The sequence below is a fragment of the Epinephelus moara genome, chromosome 11 (assembly GCF_006386435.1).
Source record: "Epinephelus moara isolate mb chromosome 11, YSFRI_EMoa_1.0, whole genome shotgun sequence".
NCBI lineage: Eukaryota > Metazoa > Chordata > Actinopteri > Perciformes > Serranidae > Epinephelus > Epinephelus moara.
The window spans coordinates 23,673,431-23,696,070 of NC_065516.1; the positions used below are offsets into that span (position 1 = coordinate 23,673,431).

Genomic DNA, 22,640 nt, shown 5'->3' on the forward strand with positions numbered 1-22,640 from the left:
AGTTCAGGTTACTTTTAATTTGCGTAATTCTATCGCGTTTTTCGGGTGATATCACACCACATGAGAGGAAGTTAACGCATGTTGCATGGATATATGACCTTTAAACTGAAGAGACATAAAAGATAAAACAAAATTTAAGTTGCTGGCGTGATCAAAAGTGACAGGAGCTCATGTGTTACCCACCTTTTTATTCTCTGAAGTTGTTATCTGAGAATAAAGTAAATGCATCTGAAGAGAACAGTGCGTGATTTTGCTCCAGTCTGTTTAAACCGCCTGCTGCTTCCTCTTTTCGAATTATTTTTGTTTTACTGGAGGAATATTAACCCCTGTGTCTGTTCCTTTTTGCGCATGTACACGTTGACATTTTTAGTGCTTTCATTTTGAAGGTAAACAGGCCTGATCTCACCAGACTCCATATCCATCAATATATCTACACAGCAGCTCCAATACTTCTTGTTTTGAATCGATTGCTATTCAATAAACACGTTTTATTAAGGCAGTAGTTTGGAGGCATTTTCCTTCAGGACGCATGAATCCTTCACACTCAGGTGTCTCTTTTTTAACAACTTCATGGCACTTTCCAGCTATCAGTCTGCTACCCTCCCCTGAATTCATTTATCATCACGGTGATATTTGAAATGGATACAGTCGTTATGTATTTGGGAGAAGCCCGCAGAGGCTGCGTCACGTTGCCAAAACACAAATGAATCAAGATGAGCAGATTAGGCGGTCATGGCAGCGAGTTTCCACAGGAGAAAGAGAGACGACTCAATCCTCAATCGATGTAAGAAAAAAAAAGTAGAGACTAAAATGTGTTTGAATGCGTTTTATTTAAAGAAAGAATAAATGGAAATTATGGAAGAGACGAACTGTTTCATTGCCTCATGTTTAAACAGCTGGTTTGGATCATTTATATTTTGTCTATCAAGCATCTGAATATTGTGAATATAGTTTGTGTAATTTGTGGGATGCAGATTTCATCTTTTAATAGCTGCATATTAATGGAAGACATTCTTATACAAAACCCTGTCTCTAATTATGCTCGTCACTTCATAAATTAACGAGGCCTCGTGTGTCTCTCCGGTGATCCCCCTCAACGTGCACAACATTATACCTGATCCTCTCTCTTGTTAAATGGACTTTGGTCTGCCGCACCTATGGGTTACCGTGTGCATCTGCTCCTTGATGGGTGCATCCACAAATTCATTTGCAAGCTGCTCATAAAGGAGGCCTGGAGACACAAAGGAAATTTGGAACATCGTGACAAGTTGATATCTGAAAGAGGTGAAAGGAGAATGAATGTGTGCAGGGAAGTCCAAAAATAAACATGCACCTTAGGATCATAAAGTTATGTATGCAAAGGTAAAGTAATCAGATTAGACATTAGAATATAACAACACATATACCTGGCGCGCCCTTGTAATAAACTCCCACATGGAGTCAGCTCTGTGCCCAAACATATGAGTGAAACATCCCCATTTAAACGCTGTTTGACGGCGCTCTGCCCACGTTTCCCACCGGAGAGGCAGCTCCGTGGGCTCGGATTACACTCCAAACAAGCCTCAATCAGGCCACGTTATTATCGAGGATTCACTGTAACATGCTGATCTTATCAGAGCTGGATCACCAGGAGCAATCTCCCCTGTTTGACAACATCGACAGCAGAGGAAAAAAGAGAGACATTAAAAAAAAAAAAAAAAAACACATTAGAAAATGAGTTTAACATGATATTATACACGTGGCATCACATGGACACTGCTGTGAGGGAAACACAACCAACTTAATATCAGAATAATATAAAAATTTAAACCTCAAAGCATGATTAAGTCACTATAAACAAATCCTGTACTCACATCACTTTGTAAGCTGTATTAATATGATTTTAAATAAAGACAGTAACAAAGGTAAAATCATTATAAACTCAGCCATATTTTATTTTTACCTCACAAAATGAAGTGATAAAGACTGTGACTCAATACTGAGCTCTACAGATACACATAAATTACTTTTGAAGGAAATTTCTACTGATTTTTTCATTCAAAGTTTAAAAGATCTTCTGCAGCAAAATAAGGCCTAAATTAGGAGTTAGTAACAATGAGTCTGTCTCTCCCCTTTGTCCCACATCCTGAATACCCGATATAAAGAAGTGGGTGAAAGTTGGTTGAAACCTTATCTGGCAAAAGCCCAGACAACCCCCCTCCCCCCCAAAAAAAGTGTCCTATTATATTTCTCACCCTCCCAATTTAAGAAACTTCACTTGAAGAGGAGAAGAAAGGCAGCTCATGTGCTCAAATCTGGGTCTGACGCATCACATCTCCTCTCTGCCTGCTCGCCCTGCAGCAAAGCAATAAGCTGTGTTTTTCATCAGTCTGACTGTTTGACATGTAGCCCCGGCTGAGGTGAGAATATCTGTCGACTCAGGCAAGGTGGCACTGACACAGCAATCAGTAATCAACAAGCTGCGGCCCGAATGCGTGCAGGCCACTGGTGGGAACTTTATATCTTAATAATGCAAATGATTTTCTGATGTGTCTCTGTATCAGCAGCGGAGGAGGCTCTCTGCTGGATGTATGTTGGTGGCTTTCATCCCCAATCCAGGCCGGGCTCCTTGTCCTAACTCCCTGGTATGAAGGGGTCAAAGGTCACCGCTGCTTGTGGCCGTGTTCAAATCCCCCTATAGTGTGTAATGTTCTCGAGTGATGTGTCGTTGCATGAAAGGGAACTAGTGTCCAGATATTAGATTTCAGGTTGTGAAACATTTCAATCTGCTGATGGAGAGGATAAACTGTCATCTCGTCTCCTGCAGCTGCTTTAATTAAATGTATCAGCAAAATATGTGTTTAAAGTTCTTACACTGGTATTGTAGTTTAATTTCTGGTTTTAATGGAGACACAAAATACCCTTTAAAAGCAAAGTTTTCCAACATCTTTCAGGCCAGGTAATAAAATGTGGCCAGTGAAACCAGTGAGATGCAGTTTTGCATAAATAATAAACAATATAAAGATGTAAATGAATGAGAAGATACACCTTAAAATGCAAATAATATGTCCTTATCTAAAGGAAGCAAGGTGTCTCTACTGGGGCTTACAACAAAGACACCACTATGAGATTTGTGTGTGTGTGTGTGAGAGAGAGTGAGTGAGTGTGACAAAAGACAAATACTTTATTGATTTCAGTACAAAAACTTTAAGTAAAGGCCTTTTAAAATTGTCTCTCTGCTTAATATTTGCTTGCCAGTTAGTACTCTGATTTCATGTGTATGTATTTAAATGTATGTAAACTAACAATTTAAAATAATTAGAATAATAATTAATTATAAGGACAAGCTAAGGATAGTAAAATATGTGTCAATCATTCATGTAATGCCATTAGGCAATTTTTCAAAATGAATAACAGGGATTTTAAGACTTTATCTTTATTTAAAATGTGGGTCACTGCAAAATAAACGTTTTAAAAAATATATCTTGGGGTATTTTATGTCCACAGAGCTGACAGGGTTTTAGTTAAGCTGCGTGTCCTGTTTCCAACATTTTTCTGTGTCACATTGACTGACAGCATGGATTCAAAGTAAGGTTTTAAAACAACAAAAACCTGAGTTTGTAATGTTTTTAGTTAGTGCAATTTCTCACCCTTAATGGGGAAAAAAAGTTTTAATAATTCCTAATAAAATCAGCTCCACACACACAAGTATTAGAGATTAGAACAGTTTTGAATGTATGCGTAAAATGTTTTTATAGGTCTATAAATGATGAATAATTCATAAATTAATCTCTAATGGGAGACACAGTATAGGCCAGCAGTAAACAGAGGCAATATCAGTTTAAGTTTTACTATTAAAACCTATTGAAGTGTCTGGATGAAAGAGACCCAACATGGCCTGTGTAAACGCCTTCCTGTGATTCCGATCAGTGCTGGCTCCCTCTGATCGCCTAAACACCGGGCTTACAGCTGCACCCGAGGCCCAGACACGTCGCTGAAGTCTTGGGGCTTGTTGATAACTGATTGAATTGTATGTTCAAAGTTGCTCCAGTCTCCATGCTCCATCCAACATTAGCGCTACATCTGGCTCTCTCCTGTCCGCAGAAAAGCCTTTACAAATGGAGTTGAGCTCCATGACCGAGCAGAAGCCCTCCAGTGCTGGTTTTCCCCTTCCTTCCTTCCCCCCATGCGGTCCCTCTGGCCAGGGAAATCCTCCTCTGTGGGCTCCCTGTGTCTTCTCTGCTCGCGCGTTTTAGCGCTCTGAGGTCAGTTATTAACTCGAGATCATTTGACTTTGTGTTGCACGTGCAGGCTGGAAAACAGAGTTGAATCACTTCAGCAGTATCAGACATTTTAGTCGATTTTTTTTAGTAGATTAATTTAAATAATGAAAAATGTATTTAAAAAAATAGTACTAACTTTGACATTGTGTCTTTACGCTATATTTATTTATAGAATTTTTTTTTGTTGTGCAGGAGCCCAAATATGCAGTGCGTAAATTTCACTAGAATTTTAAGTAAAATTATTATTATTTCTTTTTTAACTGCGGTGACAAACTAACCAGTATCTTCTCCTGTACTTAAATATCCCGTTTGACTTTGAGGGTGATTTTAACTAAGCAAAAGTTGCAGCAGCAGAGTTGCTCCCATCTCCTCTCCACACACACAGGCCGCCGTCCCTCCCTCTGACCCAGCGTCTGTGCGGGCAGATGCCGGGTAACACCCAGCAGAGGCAGCGCTGTTTCCCCGGCAGTTTCCTCCCTCGTGTGGAGCCACGATCGTGTTGGTGAACCACAAGGAAATGCATGCGCAAGAGTGGGATTGGATGGCAGTTATTGTAGTGAAACTTCAGGATAAGTTGGTGCAGAAAACCCTTTTGTATCACTCCGCACTTGGCTGCATGATTATATGAATATTATCGTGTTATGAGGCCCTGACCTTTGCACTACTTATTTTTTATTCATGCAGGTCTCGTGACTTTTTTTTTTTTTTTTTTTGCATTGATTGATTGCCAGTCACCAAAATGTAAAATGCCCAAAGGCTGTAGCCAAAGTTTGGATAATACTTTGTTAAAAAGGATTATAACCAAATTCATATGAAAACAGGGTTGCAAATTAAAACCTTAGTTCTGTTGTCACATTAAACTTTGCTCCTTCATGTAACTCAAACTCTATTTTAAAGGCACAACTGTTGGAGCGTGAAAGTGCTCACAGCTCTACCACAGAAAAAGGTCAAAATATTAATACCAAGAAGAGAGAGATATGAGAGTGGGGAGAGAAAAGACGGGATTTTATTGTTCATTTAATCCACCCTGTCTCTCAGATCTGTAGCTTGTATAAATTCACGTTAAAGAGGGGAAAAGCACGCGGGGTCACAGAGGAGCGCGCACAGCTCGGCGCATGGAGGAGCCATTATTTCATACGCAGTTTTCTCACGGGGAAAGTTTGTTTTACACCTTGAACAGAAGCTCTGCTCTCTGGTTAGTCGTGTGGGGTCACAGCCTGCAGCTCCTCGTGGTGTTTCATTTGATTAAAGGGGCAAGCTTTAATATTGGAATTCCGTACAATACATTTAGCCATTCCCATTTCTACTGGCATCAGTCAGCTTACTGCGAAGTTATTGAATGCACAGGTTATGTAAAGTTAAAGTCACTAATGTAAACGTCCAGATTGTATCTGTGACGCACTGTGCGTAAAATGGAAAGTCTCTCTACGCAGTAACTTTCAGAAAAAGTCCTGAATTTTTAAATAATTTATTACATTTATATTCTGACTCAACACAACTCCACTTTCATTTCACTCTGTTTTCTTTTGTTTTAATTTTGATTTTAGGCTGACGATGCAAATGGTCTTCCACCGTCCTGTAGCAGCAGCAGCAGCAGCAGCAGTGCTCCCACACAAGCTCCACGTCAGAAAAGCAAAACGTGTGTGCATGCAGTCTGCAGGTCCCGCTGCCACAGCTTCGTGTTAAACTATTTTATCACGCAGGGAGCCGTTTCCGTGGCTCCTCTGCTCCACTAATTCATCCAGAGAAAGAGAGAAAACACTGCTGCGTAACTGGCGATGCATTAAAAGCCTGCAACAACACACCCACGCGAATCTTTTACAAATCCTCCCCTCTTGTTTTGTTTATTAATATTTCACACCCTAAATATTATGAGCTCGCGAGTGACCTTGTGTGGAGCGCTGAGTGGCAGGCGAATACTTCACAGTTGAGAGATTAAACATAAAAACGTCCTGACAGCTTTTATCGGTCTCCGTGTATTTAATTGTCTCAAAGATCAATGCAAAGTGCTGACCTGAACGCGGCATGTGTCTGTCAGCATTACCCATAACTTCGTTTCCCAAACATGCAGCCAGCCACGAATATAACTCCGTGCGCAATAAAGCTTTTTGAAACCCTTGTTTTTTTATGATTTAGAAAATAAATTGCGTCAAAGCTTGTTTTGTTCTTGTTCCACGTATTCTTTCTATTGTTATTCTATAGAAGTTACAGTCTACTGGTTCCCAATCCGCACTGGAATTTAACCCTGAAACGCCAGCAGCAGTATAATGGCGTGTTTCTGCTCCCAGTATGGCCCCTCCAGGCTCCAGCAGCAGCAGCAGCCGTCGTGCCGGGGCCAGACAGCCTGCCAGCCCCGGCTCCCCTTATCAACCTCGGGGCTCTGGCCTGGACCGTATACCGCAGAGTCCCATTAATCAGGGAAACATCACGTCAAACATGGCAGATTGAGCGAGGAGCAAGTCTGGTCAGAGCTTTCTTAGGAAAGTTGCGTGGTCCTGCGCTGCACAGAATAGCCTTTAGGCGAGTTTAGCTGTACTCCTGTGTGTCCATACAGGTACACATGGTTGTGTATTATTAGTTAACTTTATTGTATTTTACCCCTCTTGATATCACTGTACTCTCCACACCCTTTCTTCCAAATTCCGCATGTACTTGTGGTGTTGCTGCAGGACATTATCGACACGAGCTTCCTGCAAACGCATGCAAGCTCCAATATTGTTTGTTTTATGAGTAGCACAGACGTTAAGCGTCCCTGCAGGAGTCTGTTTCACGTATTAAAGCGAGCAGGCTTGCAGCACCTCATGTGCCAGTGGTTGGAAATGCTGCATGCGTAAATGTCTGCGGTTTGCCTCTTGTTATTATTGCAGGCTCCGCAGGCCTACCACTTCTTCCGTCGCACACACACACATACACACACCCTCCACTAAATACACCAGGGGAAGGGATTCCCTCACTAATAGAAGAGTTGGAGCAAACTGGAGATACTGTACGCAGCCATGTTTGAGGGGTGTTTACCGTCAGTCATTATTAGGGCTATTGTTGGTTTTAAGTGCGCACAATGTGGATAAGCCCTACTGTGGATCTATTTCCTTTCAAATGTGAAACCTCTTTGCCTCAGGACAACTCTTATCTGTTATTTAATTGAACACTGGGTATATCTGATTTCCCTAAACGCCTTTAAACATTTATGAAATTACTCGTGTTGCAGGATAAATTGAAAGGTTGGGGACATTTAATGGCGAAGTGTTGCAACATATGAAAAGCAGCTGTGTTCCCAAAATAAAAGATAATAAAAAAACAAAAAACAAAGAAAAGGGAAGTTTGAAATCACTTAATTTCTTTGTTTTCATAACCCTCTCCTAATGCAAATCCCAGGCCAATTTCTCCATCATTAAATGTGTTAACCCCCCCCCCCCCCACCACCACCACCACCACCACCACCTCTCTCCAAAACAACAAATGATTGTCCAGCTCAAAAGAAAGAGAAAGAGTCTGATAATTACACTCAGTCGCGTTTAATGAATGCTCCATAATTAAAAAAAAGAAAAAAAAAAAAGAAAGGGAAAGTGCTTCAGAAATCCACCGTTCAAGTTTCCATTTCGAGTGCAGTTGTTCTATATATATTCACAACAAAAAAAATCAATATACAAGAAAAAAACCCCAGAAAAAATTCACAAAAATAAATATTCAGATTCATATAAACAACCAGTGACTTCAAATTCCATGTCAAAAACCTGACCTCAAGTATTGTATCAAAAAAGCGAAGTAAATGGGTGAATGAGGAGGGCAGGGGAGGTGGGGAAGAGGAGGAGGAGGAAGGTGAGGAGGGGGGTGGAGGGTGGAGGAGGAGTGCACGCAGCCTCTAGCTGCTGCACGATGCAATTGTTTACATTGATAGCGTCACTGTCAGAGAGCTATTTGTCTTAACGGTGGAGAGACCCTCCCAACAGGCCATTACCACCATCTCCGTGCCTCGGCCGCGCATTGTGAGCGCTGCGTGAGAATAGGCTGGTGCGTCAGGGGGGCAAAACCCGTACTGCTCTGGGCGCAGGCTATTCCTCTTCTCCCTATGCCGTGCAGCCTATGCTTTTGACATGCGGATTAAAGGTTGAAAGCTTCGCTCTTGCAACACAGCAACCCCCCCCCCCCCCCCCCCTCAACCCTGTGCAACCCCCTCCGTTTTTACTGCTATGCCTGCTCATATACCAGCTTGTGTCACGGGCTGCAGAAAAATAGCCAGTTTACAGGCTGAGAATATAAGTTCAAGTTTGAATAGTGGCTCCAGCCTCGGGAATAAGGCCCACGGTGAGTTTTGGGGGCTTCATGGCTGCAGAGAGGTGCCAAACACCCACCATATGTATCCACACTGATTTAGGCAGAAGGAAACTCACTTTTTGTACATTTCTCTCTGCCCCCCCTTTTTTTTTTTTTTTTTTTTTTTACAATCACCCATTAAATAGTTTCTACAATCCTCTGAATGAATGCACCCTTTGCTGTGCTTGTGAGGCTGACATCATTCACGGGCTTTGGGTTTGTTGTGATCTGGCTCGCCATAAGCTGGGCCTCTCTTTGTCGCAGACAGAAAAAGCCTGCCAATTAGCAGACCGCGTCCTGCACTGCCATTAAAAAAAAAAAAAAAAAAAAAAAAAAAAACATCTTACATTTACTCAGAATACCTACGTGTAGGTGCAGCTTCAGCCACTTGATTCACTTCCGCTTAAAGGTGTTGTGTTTTTTTTTGTACACTGAAGTCTGGCTGAATTTAAGGGAGCAAATGAAACAGGTCTGGGGTACTACATTCACTGAGCGGCCATATTCATAAAGGCTACATTAAAAGGTGATGATGGGGATGTGCTTGACAAAGAAAGCAATATTTTAAAGTCTATTTTGAATGTCCTAAAGGAAATAATTCCCCAGCCCAGAACCACACAATTGACTTAGACTTAAAAATATAATAATGAACAATGGCTCCACGGAAATTGGCATATTATTGACTTATAGGAAATCAGAAAACCATCATGGGTGACTCCTACATATCCAAAATAACAGTCAAATGTTGGCCTTTGTGTCTCATCTTTTTGTTGTTTCTCTATCAGCATCTCTCAGACATCATTTCACAGGCTGGTCAGAAAACCCTAAAGCTGCAACAAGACCCCCAAACAGTATCAAAGTGCAATGCATCTAAGCCTATCTCTTGTGCTTTGTCGCATTGTTTCTGAGTAGCCAGAAGAGCTAGAAGGTGTTTCACGCTGTTTTGGTGCTGTTTTATCCCCCCACTGTGACTCCTGAATCACATCCCATCCAAAGCCTGACTTGGATATTGTCATTTTGTCTGCTTTATTTATTTATTCATTTCCAACTCGTGCTTTTACGCACAAACAGACTATAGCCCTGCCACACATATATGATGGTGTGCAGGGGGAAAATCGGTGGCCAAGTGGACCAGGAGGGACGTGACTCGAGTCTATCGTAGTGATCTAACGTGCTATGAAGGGCTGAGCCTTATTTCTTTTTGATTGTCTGTACATAAGGCCTGTGTTGTGACTGGGCCTGCGTCTGTGCGCAGTCACACGTTTGCAAAAACCAGGAAATGCTCCGCAGAAATAAAAACAAGACTGGAAACTATATGACAAGCACTCTAGAAGAAGAAGAAGAAGAAGAAGAAGAAAAAAACCACACCCACAACCACCAATAAACTCCTAAATTCCTGTCAAATCTAATAAAGGCTTAACCGTGAGCATGTAGAGATAGACACTAGGAAAACCAATTTTTTAATAATTCTCTGAAACTGAACACTTGTGGCCAAGCTGGTGCGCATGACAGCCATGAGAGAAAACACAGCTTTGATATATAAAATATCACCAGGTGGCACAGAATGGGGAAACCCTGATTTTCTTTTCTTCTGATTTCACCAAGTCAAACCCAGCTAGATTAAGAGTAGCCTCATCTCGAGGAATGCTGTGGGCTTCTTCTTTTTTTTCTTTCTTTAAAAAACCCTTTCCTCTTTTAGACAAAGCACAACCCACAGAAACCCTGGCACCATACAATCCAACAGGTCGAGCATAGAAAAGCGAAGAAGGAAATAATCAAGTAAACACAATAAGGAGAACCTAACATATTGCTTAGGATTGATAGCTTATTTAAAACACAAGTTTTTTTTTTTTTGTTAAGCATTAAAAATCCACGAGCGGTGTCTCACAGTCCTGTGGGCGTTTTCTGAGGCTCCAAAAAGGGGGGATCATGTTGTGTTTTTTCCTCGATCAAACTTCAAAACAAAGCGGAATGTAAACCCATTCACAGGAAAATAATTAGAATAAAGATAAAGTTGCGAGCAATTTTTGGTGAGCTCACGTTAAGACTACAGATGGACACGGTGGGGGCCCTTTTTTTGTTTTCTTTGCTTGCAAAACCAGCTCAGTATTTCCTAGTTCTCTGAGCGTGTGGGGGAGGGAGAATCTGGCCGCCTGGCTGCCACCTCCACACGGGGTGGGACGGAGGGGGAGGCCCGGGGCCCCTCAGCGAGTTCAGGGAGTAAGCAGGGCACAAATCCCCGTCGCTGCCAACAACCAGCGACGGCGGGGATGGGAAATTTGCCATCAGGCTGAAAGGCATTTTCGCAGGCGATGCTACAGTGCTCGCGTTGCTGCGTTTGCGTCTGCTCGGTAAATCCTCCGTGGACACCTCTTCGCAGCCCGCTGCACGAGAAGAAGACGACGAAGAAGAAGAAGTAGAAGAAGCAGAGGAGCAGGAGGAGGCAGCCGTGTTGACTCTGGGCACGTTTTGTTTTGTTTGCGTCCTGGAAACTCGGAGTTTTTTGCTCCCCAGCACCGGAGCCCTGCAGTTTTTGTTCCTGTGCTCCCCCTCTTCCATACACGGGGAGTCCTGGGTGCGCATGCATTCCTGAGGACCACAGGGGGACCTGGGGGCCACATCGGGGCTCCTCTCTGTGGCTTTAATCCCGCTGTTGAAAAAGTCCCCGTGTTTGATTGGATATTGGCCACTGCTGCTCTCTGTCTTGTCCCCTTTACATTTGACTCCAGTGGCCTGGCTCTGGTATTCATATTCATCACAGCTTTCCTCCACTTTAACTTTCACATTGTGGAGGTTGAAGGGTGGTGTCCTGGCTGTCCTGCCGCTGTCCGGGTGGGGGGCGGCGGTCACACACAGCTCCTCCGGCTCGCTCTTTATCTTTTTCAGTGGACTGGGCACTTTGACGCTGCTGGCTCTCGCCTCCCTTTTGTCGCTACATTTGGGGAGCTTGGCGTCTTTGTCCTGGTCACACTGCGCGCTCAGTCCCGGGGGGCACTTGGTGGGCTGCCCCGGTGTCCTGCGTGAGGGGTGAAAGGCCTTACTCCGGTTGGGTCCCGGTGAATAAGGGGGGAGCTCGTCCACATGGTCAGCCCTGTTTGGATCTGCGTCAAACACCTTTTCCCTTTTGGATTCAGTGAAAAAGCTCTCCCCTATAGCTGAGTTAAATTTGGGTGGCTGTAAGGGTCCAAACTCACATTTCTGATGCCTCTCCTGTCTGCTGTCGCCTGTCTGTGCAGCAGCATGGCCCAGTGTCCTGTGTTGTTTCTCCTGTTGATGCTGGTTGTTGTAGTGAAACGTGGGCTGCAGGACCAAAGGTGCTTTACTAGTGTTGAGAGTTTTGGCGAGAGCACCGACCCGGGCCCGTCTGAACCGGATGCTCTGCACAGAAACCCGGCTAGAGACAGAGCTGGAGTCGGACTGAGTGGAGCTCTCCTCCTCGTCTGAGCTGACCTCTGAACTCTCCGACTGCGTGTCATCTTCCTCCTCGCCTTCCTCTTCCTCCTCGGAGCTGCCGGAGTTGCTGCTGGTGGAGAAACCGGAGCCAAAGTCCGAGTCTGGGTACGCGCGGTCCGAGTAGGTGCTGGACTCGGTGTCGCTGCTGTAACTCTCTGGGAAACTGGGCTCGTGGTGGTGGTGATGATGATGATGGTGGTGCTGGTGGTGGTGATGATGGTGAGGTCGGGGGTCCAGATAGAAATCCGGACCGAGGTGGAAAGCACCGAAAGAAGTCCCGTGGCTGCCGGGTGATTTGGGTTGCACGAGCAGCACCGGTGGTACGTGGTGGTGCGCGTGTCTGCTTCTGCTCCACGAGTGCCTCGCGCTGTCCCTGCCGCCGCCCCCCTCGCGCCTCCTCTTCCTTTTGTGAAGTAGGTCGCCGGCTGAGCGCGAGAGCCTGGACTGAGCAGCTATGGCGGACTGAAGCACCACCGGCTGCCGGCTCACCGCGCTCCGGAAAAACGAGTGCCTTTGGCTCAAAGTAACGCGGTTCCCTGTTATTTTAGCTGTTTCATAGTTTTTAAAGTGTTTGTGACTGGACTTAGTCGCCGAACGGAACTCCCGTCCGTGGGTTTTGTGGTAAAATTGAGGTAGTTTGGAGTCGGTAAGGCAAGGAGTCAGCTCTCGCCTCCTGCTCGTTTTGTTGTGAAGCGTGAGAGTCTCCGGGACGCCGTGCAAACTAAACCAAACTTTTTCCTTCCACAGCTCGGCGTCCGCACGGAGGAGCCCCGGGGACGCGTCCTCACCCCCGGGGGAACCCACCGCTTTCGCTTTCCTTTTGTTGGACTTCAACACTCGCTCCGTCTTGCAGGAGAAATACAGAGCCTCCACGTCCTCCCGCGATATGAGAGTGCATTTAGCGGCATGGAAAGCTATAGAGTTTATTGCTTTGAGCTTCCGCAGCTCCTCCAGGTCGCAGTGGTGCTTCTTCACCTTCAGGTGGTCCATGCGCTTGTGCACCGTGGTCCGAGGGATGTTCTTCAGCAGGTCAGTGAAGACCTGAGACAAAGCAAACATTTGCTTGCCTTTGATGAGCAGGTATCCCAATCTCACTCCTTGCATTTCCTCAAAGCCACACTCCAGGTCTCCCATGTTTTATGCATCCAATGTATTAATCCATGTAGACACTCTCAGTATTTTATGGATTCACCAGTAAATGGCACGGGGTCGCGAGCTCAAGGCATCCTGCTCATACCTTTGATCCATCCACACTGCTGCTGCTGCGTCATGAAAATGCAAACTTTGACATGCGGACTTAAATGGAGCTGCCGGTGCCTAATAGGTTGAATGATCTGACAGCATCCACTCGTCGCCTCTTGCCCCGGTCCGGCATGGTGGAGGAATGCGACGGATGCGTCCACCAAGCCGGGGCTGCTGCTACCTGCCTCTGCCGGCTCCACTCCCCTCTGGTCGGCAGCAGGACGAGGGGTAGGTGTACACCACTGCCTCAGCCAGAGGGATAAAATAGCGAGAGGAGAGAGAGAGAGAGAGAGGGAGGGAGGGAGATGGAGTTGTGAGGGTGGAGGGGAGGGAGAAAGAGAGAGAGTCAGAGAGAAACAGAATAAGAGCTAAAATGCAGCTGCTATTCTGGCTGCTGGTTGAGCCACAAATAAAATGACAGAGAGGGGAGGTGCGCCAGTCTGGAGACACCTTCATCAATTAATGCCCTCGGAGTCGACGCCCATTGGACGCCGCTGACAGGTGATGCAATAAAAATGGATATTCCATCCCCACCCCCTCACACACCCTGCCATCACAATAGTTTACAATTGTGCCCACAGACTCCGCTGTTAGAGTAAATAATGCACTTATGACAAGTTCATATTTCAGAAAGCTGCAGAAGGCGGCTGCAGAAAACGCACCCGGGTTCACGGTACGAGCAGAATAGGTATCCTGAGCCAAAGTGTCATGATAAGACTGGAATGTATTGTGCATATTCTCCTAATGCATGCGGTATATGCAATCGATAGTGTGCTGGTAAAATGACTCCACTCTCGGGGTGTTTGAGACGGTTTGATGTGTGTGTGTGTGTGTGTGTGTGTGTGTGTGTGTGTGTGTGTGTGTGTGTGTGTGTGTACGCAGCGCAGCTTAAACAAAGACATTTTGCTTTGTACACTTGGAGAGCTGCTTTTCCACGTTGAGGCTGCTGCCCCTGACCAAGGCTCAACTCATCTGCTTTTGTTGGCTCTAGCTTTGCGTCCATAGGATTTCTTTTTTTCCTCGAAGGCTGACTATAGACTGACCTACTTATCCTACAATATTTGCTCACACTGCTGTAGGCTTATATTTATTTGTCTGGCTGTATCTTAATGACTTCATCGGCATTTCCAGTGCGTTTTAATGCCTTTTCCCTTTCAAGTGCGCGCGCGCGTGTGTGTCCTTCTCTCTCTCTCAGTGTGTGTGTGTGTGTGTGTGATCATTTAAAATGTGGTGTAAAGCACTCCTCTGTATTTGCGCCTACAACTATCATATTTAGAGTTTTTCTAAAAAATAGAAATTACCGTTAAACACTATAAATGCTATTAATGCGTATTTAGTGTGAGTTAAATTGTAGCCTACTTTTCATCCCTGCTAAAACAACGCGAGCAGTGATTGGGCAGGCTAAAAGTGCAGAGTCAGGGTTGCTTTTCCCACAAGATTTTTCTAGACAATGTAGGTGAGAGCTGCAGCCACTAAACGTCCCCATTAAGGTCTGCCGGCCATTTTTTAACGACACATATTGGAGCAACAATTATAAAATCTATTTAATGAATTGCAGACATATACTGGTGTGTTAAAAATATTTATAACACTATCAACAAGTAGCTTTGTTTTATTTGGGGGAACAGGAACACAGGGTATTGTGGGATGATTGAATGTAACGTGATTACCTGTTTAATATAACTGATTGTGTGGTGTCATGCGTAATAGTTAATACACGTGGTCACTTTTTTGTCTTTGCGCACGTGCATATTGCATGTGCACACACGCGCGCGCGCACACACACACACACACACACTACACTCTGACTTTTCATACGCATGCACACTCTTACTTATGAAGGAAAGACGCACAGTCTCAAAGACGCACGCACTTCTTCTTGACGCACACACACACGCGCGCGCACACACACCACATAGACATCATGACCAACCTATAGGCTGAAGCCACCACCCACACTTAGTCCACATAACGCGCCCTTGCACTACATTATAAGGACTAATCGTTTGAATTACCGGTGGACCTTCACACGGATGTTTGGACTCACTATTGTGTTTCGCCCCTGAGGCATATTTTCTCCAAACTCCCTGCGTTATGTACCGTTTTTGTTATCTATTAAACACGTGAATCCCCCTGTGGCCCGTTCCACACCGGGCAGTGCGCGATGGGGCCCAAACTCAAGACCGGCCATGTTCGTTTCCACAACGTTAAGCCTATTTGCTTATTTACAGAGCATTCAGTGTGTGTTGAATGGCATCGGTGTTACCTCGGTGTTACATCAAACAGCGTGTTATGTACGTAGGCGTTGTTATTATCGCTCCTTGTTAAACCTCTGAATGTGACTGGATCGTGGCCACAAAATCCACGCAATATTGGACCGTGGCGCATACCACTAACGTGTTGGTCATGGACCCACAGACAAGATCGTGCATATTAAATAAGATAGAAAACAGGACATGAATGAGGTTTAATGGGAAATATATAGAGGTACCTGTAGCCACACACACGCGTGCGCACGTATTTGGATGACAGGGTTATGGCGCTGCGCCCTGAGATGTTAACCTATATACGGGGACTGTGATTTGGGTCGAACTGTGACTGAAATATTTTTATCTAATTTAAGAGCTTACATTACAGCGGGTGTGCGCATTGTGGCGTAGACTCTGTAGAGATAATTAAAAGTTATAATTATAGTAGCCTCTAGTGTGAAAAAGCTCCTTCTATTTATAAAGTAGGTTATATTTGACTGGATGAGCCGCGGAAAGCTGTTACGCACCGCACAAGTTACTCGTGGGTTAGGCTCAGGGTTGCAGTTAAAACACATCATAAGAGGTCACTCTCTCTCTTTGTGTGTGTGTGTGCGTGTGTGTGTGTGTGTAGGCCGCCTCTGTGCAGCTATATCAGTATGTCTGATAGGCTGCCCAATCACTCCACAATCAGTAAACTCCAGTTCAACTCCCACACAGCCACAGGTCACCTGCACGTTGAGCTCTCCTTTGCAGCAAAACTCGCTCTCCACGTGCTGATTCTATATGACAGCATTAATACGTGGGGCACGCGGAGTTTCACGGACGCAGCGGAGTGAAGTGAGAGGAGGGGCAGCTTGTTGAGGTCCGGATCCCCGGGGGAATAGCTCGGATCCCAGAGCCACAGTTGCACCGTACATGGCCTGGGAGATGCAAGGAGGGGGGGCTGACAGTCGAGGCTTCTTGCTGCTTGCTTCATCCCACGTCATGACCACTGCAATATATATATTTATATTATATATATATAACACCATATATGTACACATACATGGCCAATAAAGGTGGGTCTAATTGATATGCGCTCATTGTTTTACTGCAAAGGCTTGTCACTTGAATGCAGACGATTTAAAGCCGTGTAACCTATCCACTTCTCTTCCACTGACCTAAACTGGTCCACTCACGTGCACTTTTCACAAGGTATAATTGTCCTAAAATATAAATACATCCACTATCATTATATAGTAAGATGGCAAAGCAATCGTGGACAACCGTTTGGCACTTGTGGAATTTCTGCATCGTGGATCAGTCTGCAACAATTTCATATTCAGTGTCGGGTCTCTGTTGACCAGGGATGTTGATGTGAAACCGTACATGCTTTTAAATCATTTTAAAAAAATATATGAATTAATGCATTACTCAACACACTGTCTCACATGCCCCCCTCATGCCCCCCTCACACACACCTAACACAGGGTAAAAGATTGTAATGGTGATCTAATGAAAACAGTAGCAGTGTATTCAAGAGAATTGTTCACGTGGAATATCCACAAACACACAGTTATTAATATTAAGGGTATATATTTAAAATAATTCTGAAAACACGACAAACTTTTTGGAATATGACCCAAAAATATAAAATAATTTTTTAAAAATAAAATACTTTTAAAAAATAGCTTGTAATTACTGTCTGAATTAGGTTGAATTTGCCAAAACATGGTGAAGTTTCTCAAACATCCCCCATGCTGACACCATGATCACTATTTTTAAATTTACCTCTCAGCTTATCCTAAGCTCTGAATTGATCGCCATCTAAAACATCCTAAAACAATAATGTCATAATTACTGAATAAAAATAACCCTGTGTATATGTACATATTTGAGTATTTCCACTTAAGACCAGGGAGTCTTTGTTATGCAGATCTGTGATGCAGCAGATGCCACAGGGCACTTACTGCACCCTCTCCTGCGCCTGGATGTTGGTCGGGACCGGAGGGGAGGAGACCCGAGTGGCCGAAGCAGAGAGCTGAAGCACGGGGGAGGTTTCTTACAGGAGCCGGTAGTGTGTTGGTGGAACGGGGGGAAATACCGGGGAAGACCAAATGTTGCACTTCAGGCTGAAAATGTGTAGACGGTAGAATACTCTTGTGAAGGTGTGCGTGTGCTTGCAGCATGGAGGGGAACCTCCAAAACTCGCTTTAATGTGATATGTTTGGGGCATGGAGTTAAGTGCGTGGCATTGTAACCTAGATTCACGTTAGGAACAATCGTGGTGCACGGGGAAAATATCTAAAAGTGAAATATAAACGAATGCAAGTTTTAGTTTTTAATTTAAAGTAAACATGGCGGATGTGCGCCTCGTGGCTGCTGCTTTACTTCTCCCTATTTCCCACTGCTTCACGGTGGAAGAGCGGCTTAATGGGGGGACATAGACGGATTGGTGAGGACAGAACCTACACACACATGACCACTGCGCACACATGACCACTGCTCCACAGCTTTGCGCAGTGTAACCTACATTTTAATGCCCGAGCAGGAATGCAGGAGCGTTTAAAGAATATAAACAGACACGCACAAAAGTGTGTTTCAATTTAACAGGCTTGCAGAATACAGAAAGTCCACACACTCCATACACTCGTGACGTGGAAACCTTGGAAGGCGGTTTATTTAACTGCTTCATTTGGTGAATTTCATAAATTTTTATCACCTCACTGGCCATAAAAATCTCTTTTCAAACTCTTTCACTTTACACTCGTCAAAACCCAAACGTGTTGCTCCTGCAGCTCCGAGTCATTTGCTCTGCATCTGAGTTTTTATGGAGACACTTGGTCAAGGAGGCGCAGGCACTTGTAAGAGCATGGACTTTTTATGACACAAACCCACTGCCCCATGCCAAAACAATGAATTCCTCTCCACCCCCCACCACCCCGGGAGAATGTGATTTTACATGCAATCCGAGCCTGAAGTGTGTGCGGACAGTGGTGGGGGGAGGGGCTCTCTTCACCTTTCACCCCGTCGTGTTGGGACTGTTTGTATTTTTTGCCTGGGCCCCTGTGCTACTCGCCGACCAGAGAGGAGACCGTGGGCAAATACTGACGCGTCTGAATGCGGTGTGTGACCAGGAAAGAGGCGTTGGGTTCATTTTGCCTTTCAGGTCACTTCAGCAACTTCTCCATTCCCCTGCTTTCCCACACCATGAAGACCAAAAATTATATAAGTAAAACTGCCAAACAAATAATTGCCTCCAATAGCTCCCAGCACGTCATGTCTTATAAGGGGGAAAAAAATCATATGAGACAGATGGTAAGGCATGATCTGTCACAGCCCTTACAACTGATATTAAATGTACCATAAACCACATGAAAGACATGAATCAGCACGAGTATATCCATACTATAGAGATTAAAAAATACTAAAGCCTTGTGTATAGCCTGTAATTACCACCTCAAAGAGTATAAGGCTCCATTAAACTTAATGATGCATTTATTGGAGTTGTTGCAGGTGAATAATTTTGACTTAAACTTGCTGTATTAATGCAACAGTTTGGACACAAATTCAGGGACGTTTGAATCCAGCACACATGTGAAATGTCTGTTTTCATTGTTTTAATTCAACCATGCAGGCTTAAAGAATAAAAGACTAGATGTATGTGCTGGGGTAGGTTGTGTAAACGCAACATACACAGTGTTAGGTTGTTTATTTGTTTGGCAAGGACATTTTTATTCTACGTGACACCCGTGAAAAATACCTCATTCCACATTGATAATGATTGGAAAACAAGCATCTGTTTGAGCGCACGACTGCTTCAAAATAAAAGTCGGGAGTTCCCCTGTAACACACACACACACACTTGGGATGCAACGTTAAGGGGCAAAATTTAGATTTTACACTGGTGTGACGTTTCAAACTAACCCAGCTCCGTCTGGGTCTTGTGGAGAATTTATAAATGTGAAAAAACACATACACCCCTTTAAATAGATAGAGTTAGGAAATCTATAAAGTGCAGAAACCATCAGACAGAATAAATAACTGGTGGGCAATTAAGTGTGTCCGACGTTTGTGTATACAATGCCTTGACACAATGCCATCATCTCAGACGCAGCTTACATAGAAGTCTGTGGGTGTGGGTGTGGGTGCGGGGGGCTGCTTTTCCCAGTGTTGTCTTTCCTCCCTGTGCATTTTACACGTTCCTCATCCTGCACAGAGAGACCACAAAGCTTCGCTCAGCCTATGCAAACATGCTCAGGACCCAATCATGAGAGCCCTCTGACTTTTTAAATCTCAAGTGCTGTGAAGTGACAGTGCTGACAATGAAACGTGGACCAAAGAAGATAGGAAAAAAAAGATATGGGGGAATATGAATAAACATAATGCAGGAAAGCTAAATGTGGAAAGCCTTTTATTTGTGTTTCTATATTTTTTACATGCGTTCAAGCTGCAAAATAAATAAAATGAGAAATACTGCAATCAAATATAGTTGTTGCAGTCTTAAGTTTATTTCTCCTTTCTCTCCCAGGTCTGACTTCACCGCTGGACTATACAAGTAAAACAGGTTGACTACTTTACACAATATACAAGCTCCGGCAGAGCCTTTGACATAAATTCTGCTCTATAGGCCACATTTGTGAAAAACTGGTGCAAGTTTTATAAGTTGGCAACAGAATATGATTGAGACAAGACGGCTAATTTCCCCAACAGATCAAGGCCTGTAGGAGAAACAGTGCTGCCGTGGGTTTAGAGATCCTCACCCAAACACCAACTGGACGTACAGTCTGAACAACAAAGCTCCAACAACTAGCATCTGTGAGGACTGCCTTGTTATAATCATAGAATACTTTAAATTATATAAAAGCTCTGAGTGCTATATGTGAGGCCACCAATGGTGGCTGGAGGCAGATAGTGTCGCTGCAATTTTCCGTCTCAGAGAAAGCTCTTCTCTGACAACCCGAGGAGCATTATACATGATTCGTGCAGACTTTGACTTAATCAAGTGCAAGTTGTAAAAATCATTTGCCATTTTCAGTGTTTCAGTAGCTATATGGGCCCCTCCACAACCGCTGCCCCCTCCTTCGCCTCCCTTTGTTCTCTCCAGCTCTAATAGGTTTTCCCCTGCCACACACAATTCACTTTTTTTTTCCCTTTTCCCCAGCTCCCCATCCCTCCCACACCCCCTTTTAGTGCAGTGCCCAGTGTCGACTGGAGCATTTGAGCAATTTGAAATTAAAGCAAACAATGGGCAGGCACTCCCAGGGACCTCTCGCTCACCATATTACACGGAGGACGCTCGTGTGCTCTTGCGCATTATTGGCAAGTCATTACGTTTCTCTGGAAACCAAGAGCGGGAGCTCGCTCAGAGGAATCGGTGATGCAAGCAGCAGCTGAGTGCTTGGAATAGCATGTGTGTGTGTGTGAGTGTGTGTGAGTGTGTTCTGGAGCATCCTTGGCAACAGCATGGGGATGCTGTCAAAACAAAACTGTATATTGACAGGTCTGGTATGCAGCCTGCTATAGGATTCTCAAAGCCTATTTAGTGTTTCTGAAGGATAAAGGTATTCAGACTTACAATGGAGAGCTTTTCAAATTGCTGTATCAAGTCTACTGGCTCTACTCTTGCGAGGCCTACACATCTTTACCATTCTGAATCATACTGAAAAAGCAAGGTGTCTTTTAGTTCCAACTCAAGCTGTTGAATGTCCAATAGGTGTAAACTATGATTTATTTTTTCAATATATGGGCAATCATTTTGTTTAAGAACATCTAATAAAATTATTGAAAACCAATGGCTGTCATGACTTAAAAAACTGTAGAAATTATTGTTTAAAAGCTGTTTGTACTTGTCTTCTTTGTGCCACTGTGGACAATACAGTTAGAAAATGTCTTGTTTATTTTATCATCACTATCGTCATGTTGTATTAAATGAGTTTAGTGACATGCAATAAAACACATACAAGCCTGACTTCAAAGGATGCATGTCTGAGTGTGTACAAGCAAAAACAGCAACTGGAAAACCACATTACAGCATGAAAATAAATTATTATTCCTCTAGAATAATTACAAATGTGTGAGTAGTGGTAGTAAAGTGACAGTGATGCAAACAGACTGTTACAGGATAGGATACAACAAATTTTAAATGCAGAAAAATCAAATTCCCCAAAGGGAACATCAGCAGCTGTCCAGAATTTACTGCAAAAACTGATATATGTAAATGTGTTTATTCAGCTTGAACCATCAAAACAAAAATCATTTTTTTTAATAGGTGTGAAAACACAATTTATCCAGCCTGCAACTAACAAATATTTTCATTACTAATCATTCTGCCAACCAGTTTCTTGATTTACTGGTTAATTATTTAGTCTATAAAATCAGCCACATGCAGTGGAGATAGCTGTGCTGCCTCTTGTTTTATTTTTTTTAGGAAATATAAAATTATAAAATGCTCAATAAAATTTACCAGAACCCAAGTTGTCTTACTCATGTCTCATTTTGTCCAACTAAAAAATAAAATAAAATAATTGAATAATAATTTTGTCAAACTTTCAGTCCCAAACATGATAAATATTTTTAAAAAAAACTGCAGAAAACAAACAAAAGCAGGAATTCTTATATAAGTTCAAACTGACAGAGATTTTGCTTAAAATTTTAAAAACTCCTTTGATTTATCAATTATCAAACCTGCTGTCAGGTAATTTTCAGTTTATTGATTAACTGACTAGTCATTTCGACTCTGAGATTAGCTTACATGTATACTCAAACATGATTTTAATACTAAAACTTTTTTAAGTTTGTACAAGGAAATATCCACATTTCCTGTTAATACAACTGTGCTCCATGCATCACAAACTCGTCTTAGTCCTCTCAGCAGACCATGAACTACAGTTTTTGTTGTAAACAAACTTTTAGCACACACATTCACATCTGTTTTCTCAACTTCCGGCTGTTCATAGCTGTTAAACTTTGTAGTTTTCTGTCGCTAACACGCCCCAGCTTTGCCTACCTCCATGTTGCTACAGTGTCACCTGACAGTGAGTCGAGTAAAGTGGAGTTTCTCTGCTACAAACTTTCAGAGCACCTCGGCCATGTGGAACCAAAATGGAACGTTGCTCTCGGCGGTCCAATCACATCCGTCTTC

At 43.6% G+C, this 22,640-nt stretch overlaps 1 protein-coding gene and 1 long non-coding RNA gene across 2 annotated transcripts; both read right to left on the minus strand.

The window, feature by feature from the left end:
- Positions 1–831: 831 nt before the first annotated feature.
- LOC126397402 (uncharacterized) lies at positions 832–22,627 on the minus strand. Its single transcript, XR_007570658.1, has 3 exons — positions 22,506–22,627; positions 1,407–1,642; positions 832–1,275 (listed from the first exon to the last, which is right to left on the minus strand). It is a non-coding gene; the product is annotated as an uncharacterized LOC126397402 (long non-coding RNA).
- Positions 7,762–13,790, minus strand: skida1 (SKI/DACH domain containing 1). Its single transcript, XM_050056143.1, has one exon. It carries the CDS (start codon positions 13,158–13,160, stop codon positions 10,677–10,679), a length of 2,484 nt encoding a protein of 827 aa, XP_049912100.1. The 5' UTR covers positions 13,161–13,790; the 3' UTR covers positions 7,762–10,676.
- Positions 22,628–22,640: the final 13 nt, after the last annotated feature.

Bases quoted from the DNA above. Each gene is read 5' to 3' on its own strand.
- skida1 (XM_050056143.1), bottom strand. From the start codon at position 13,160: ATGGGAGACCTGGAGTGTGGCTTTGAGGAAATGCAAGGAGTGAGATTG.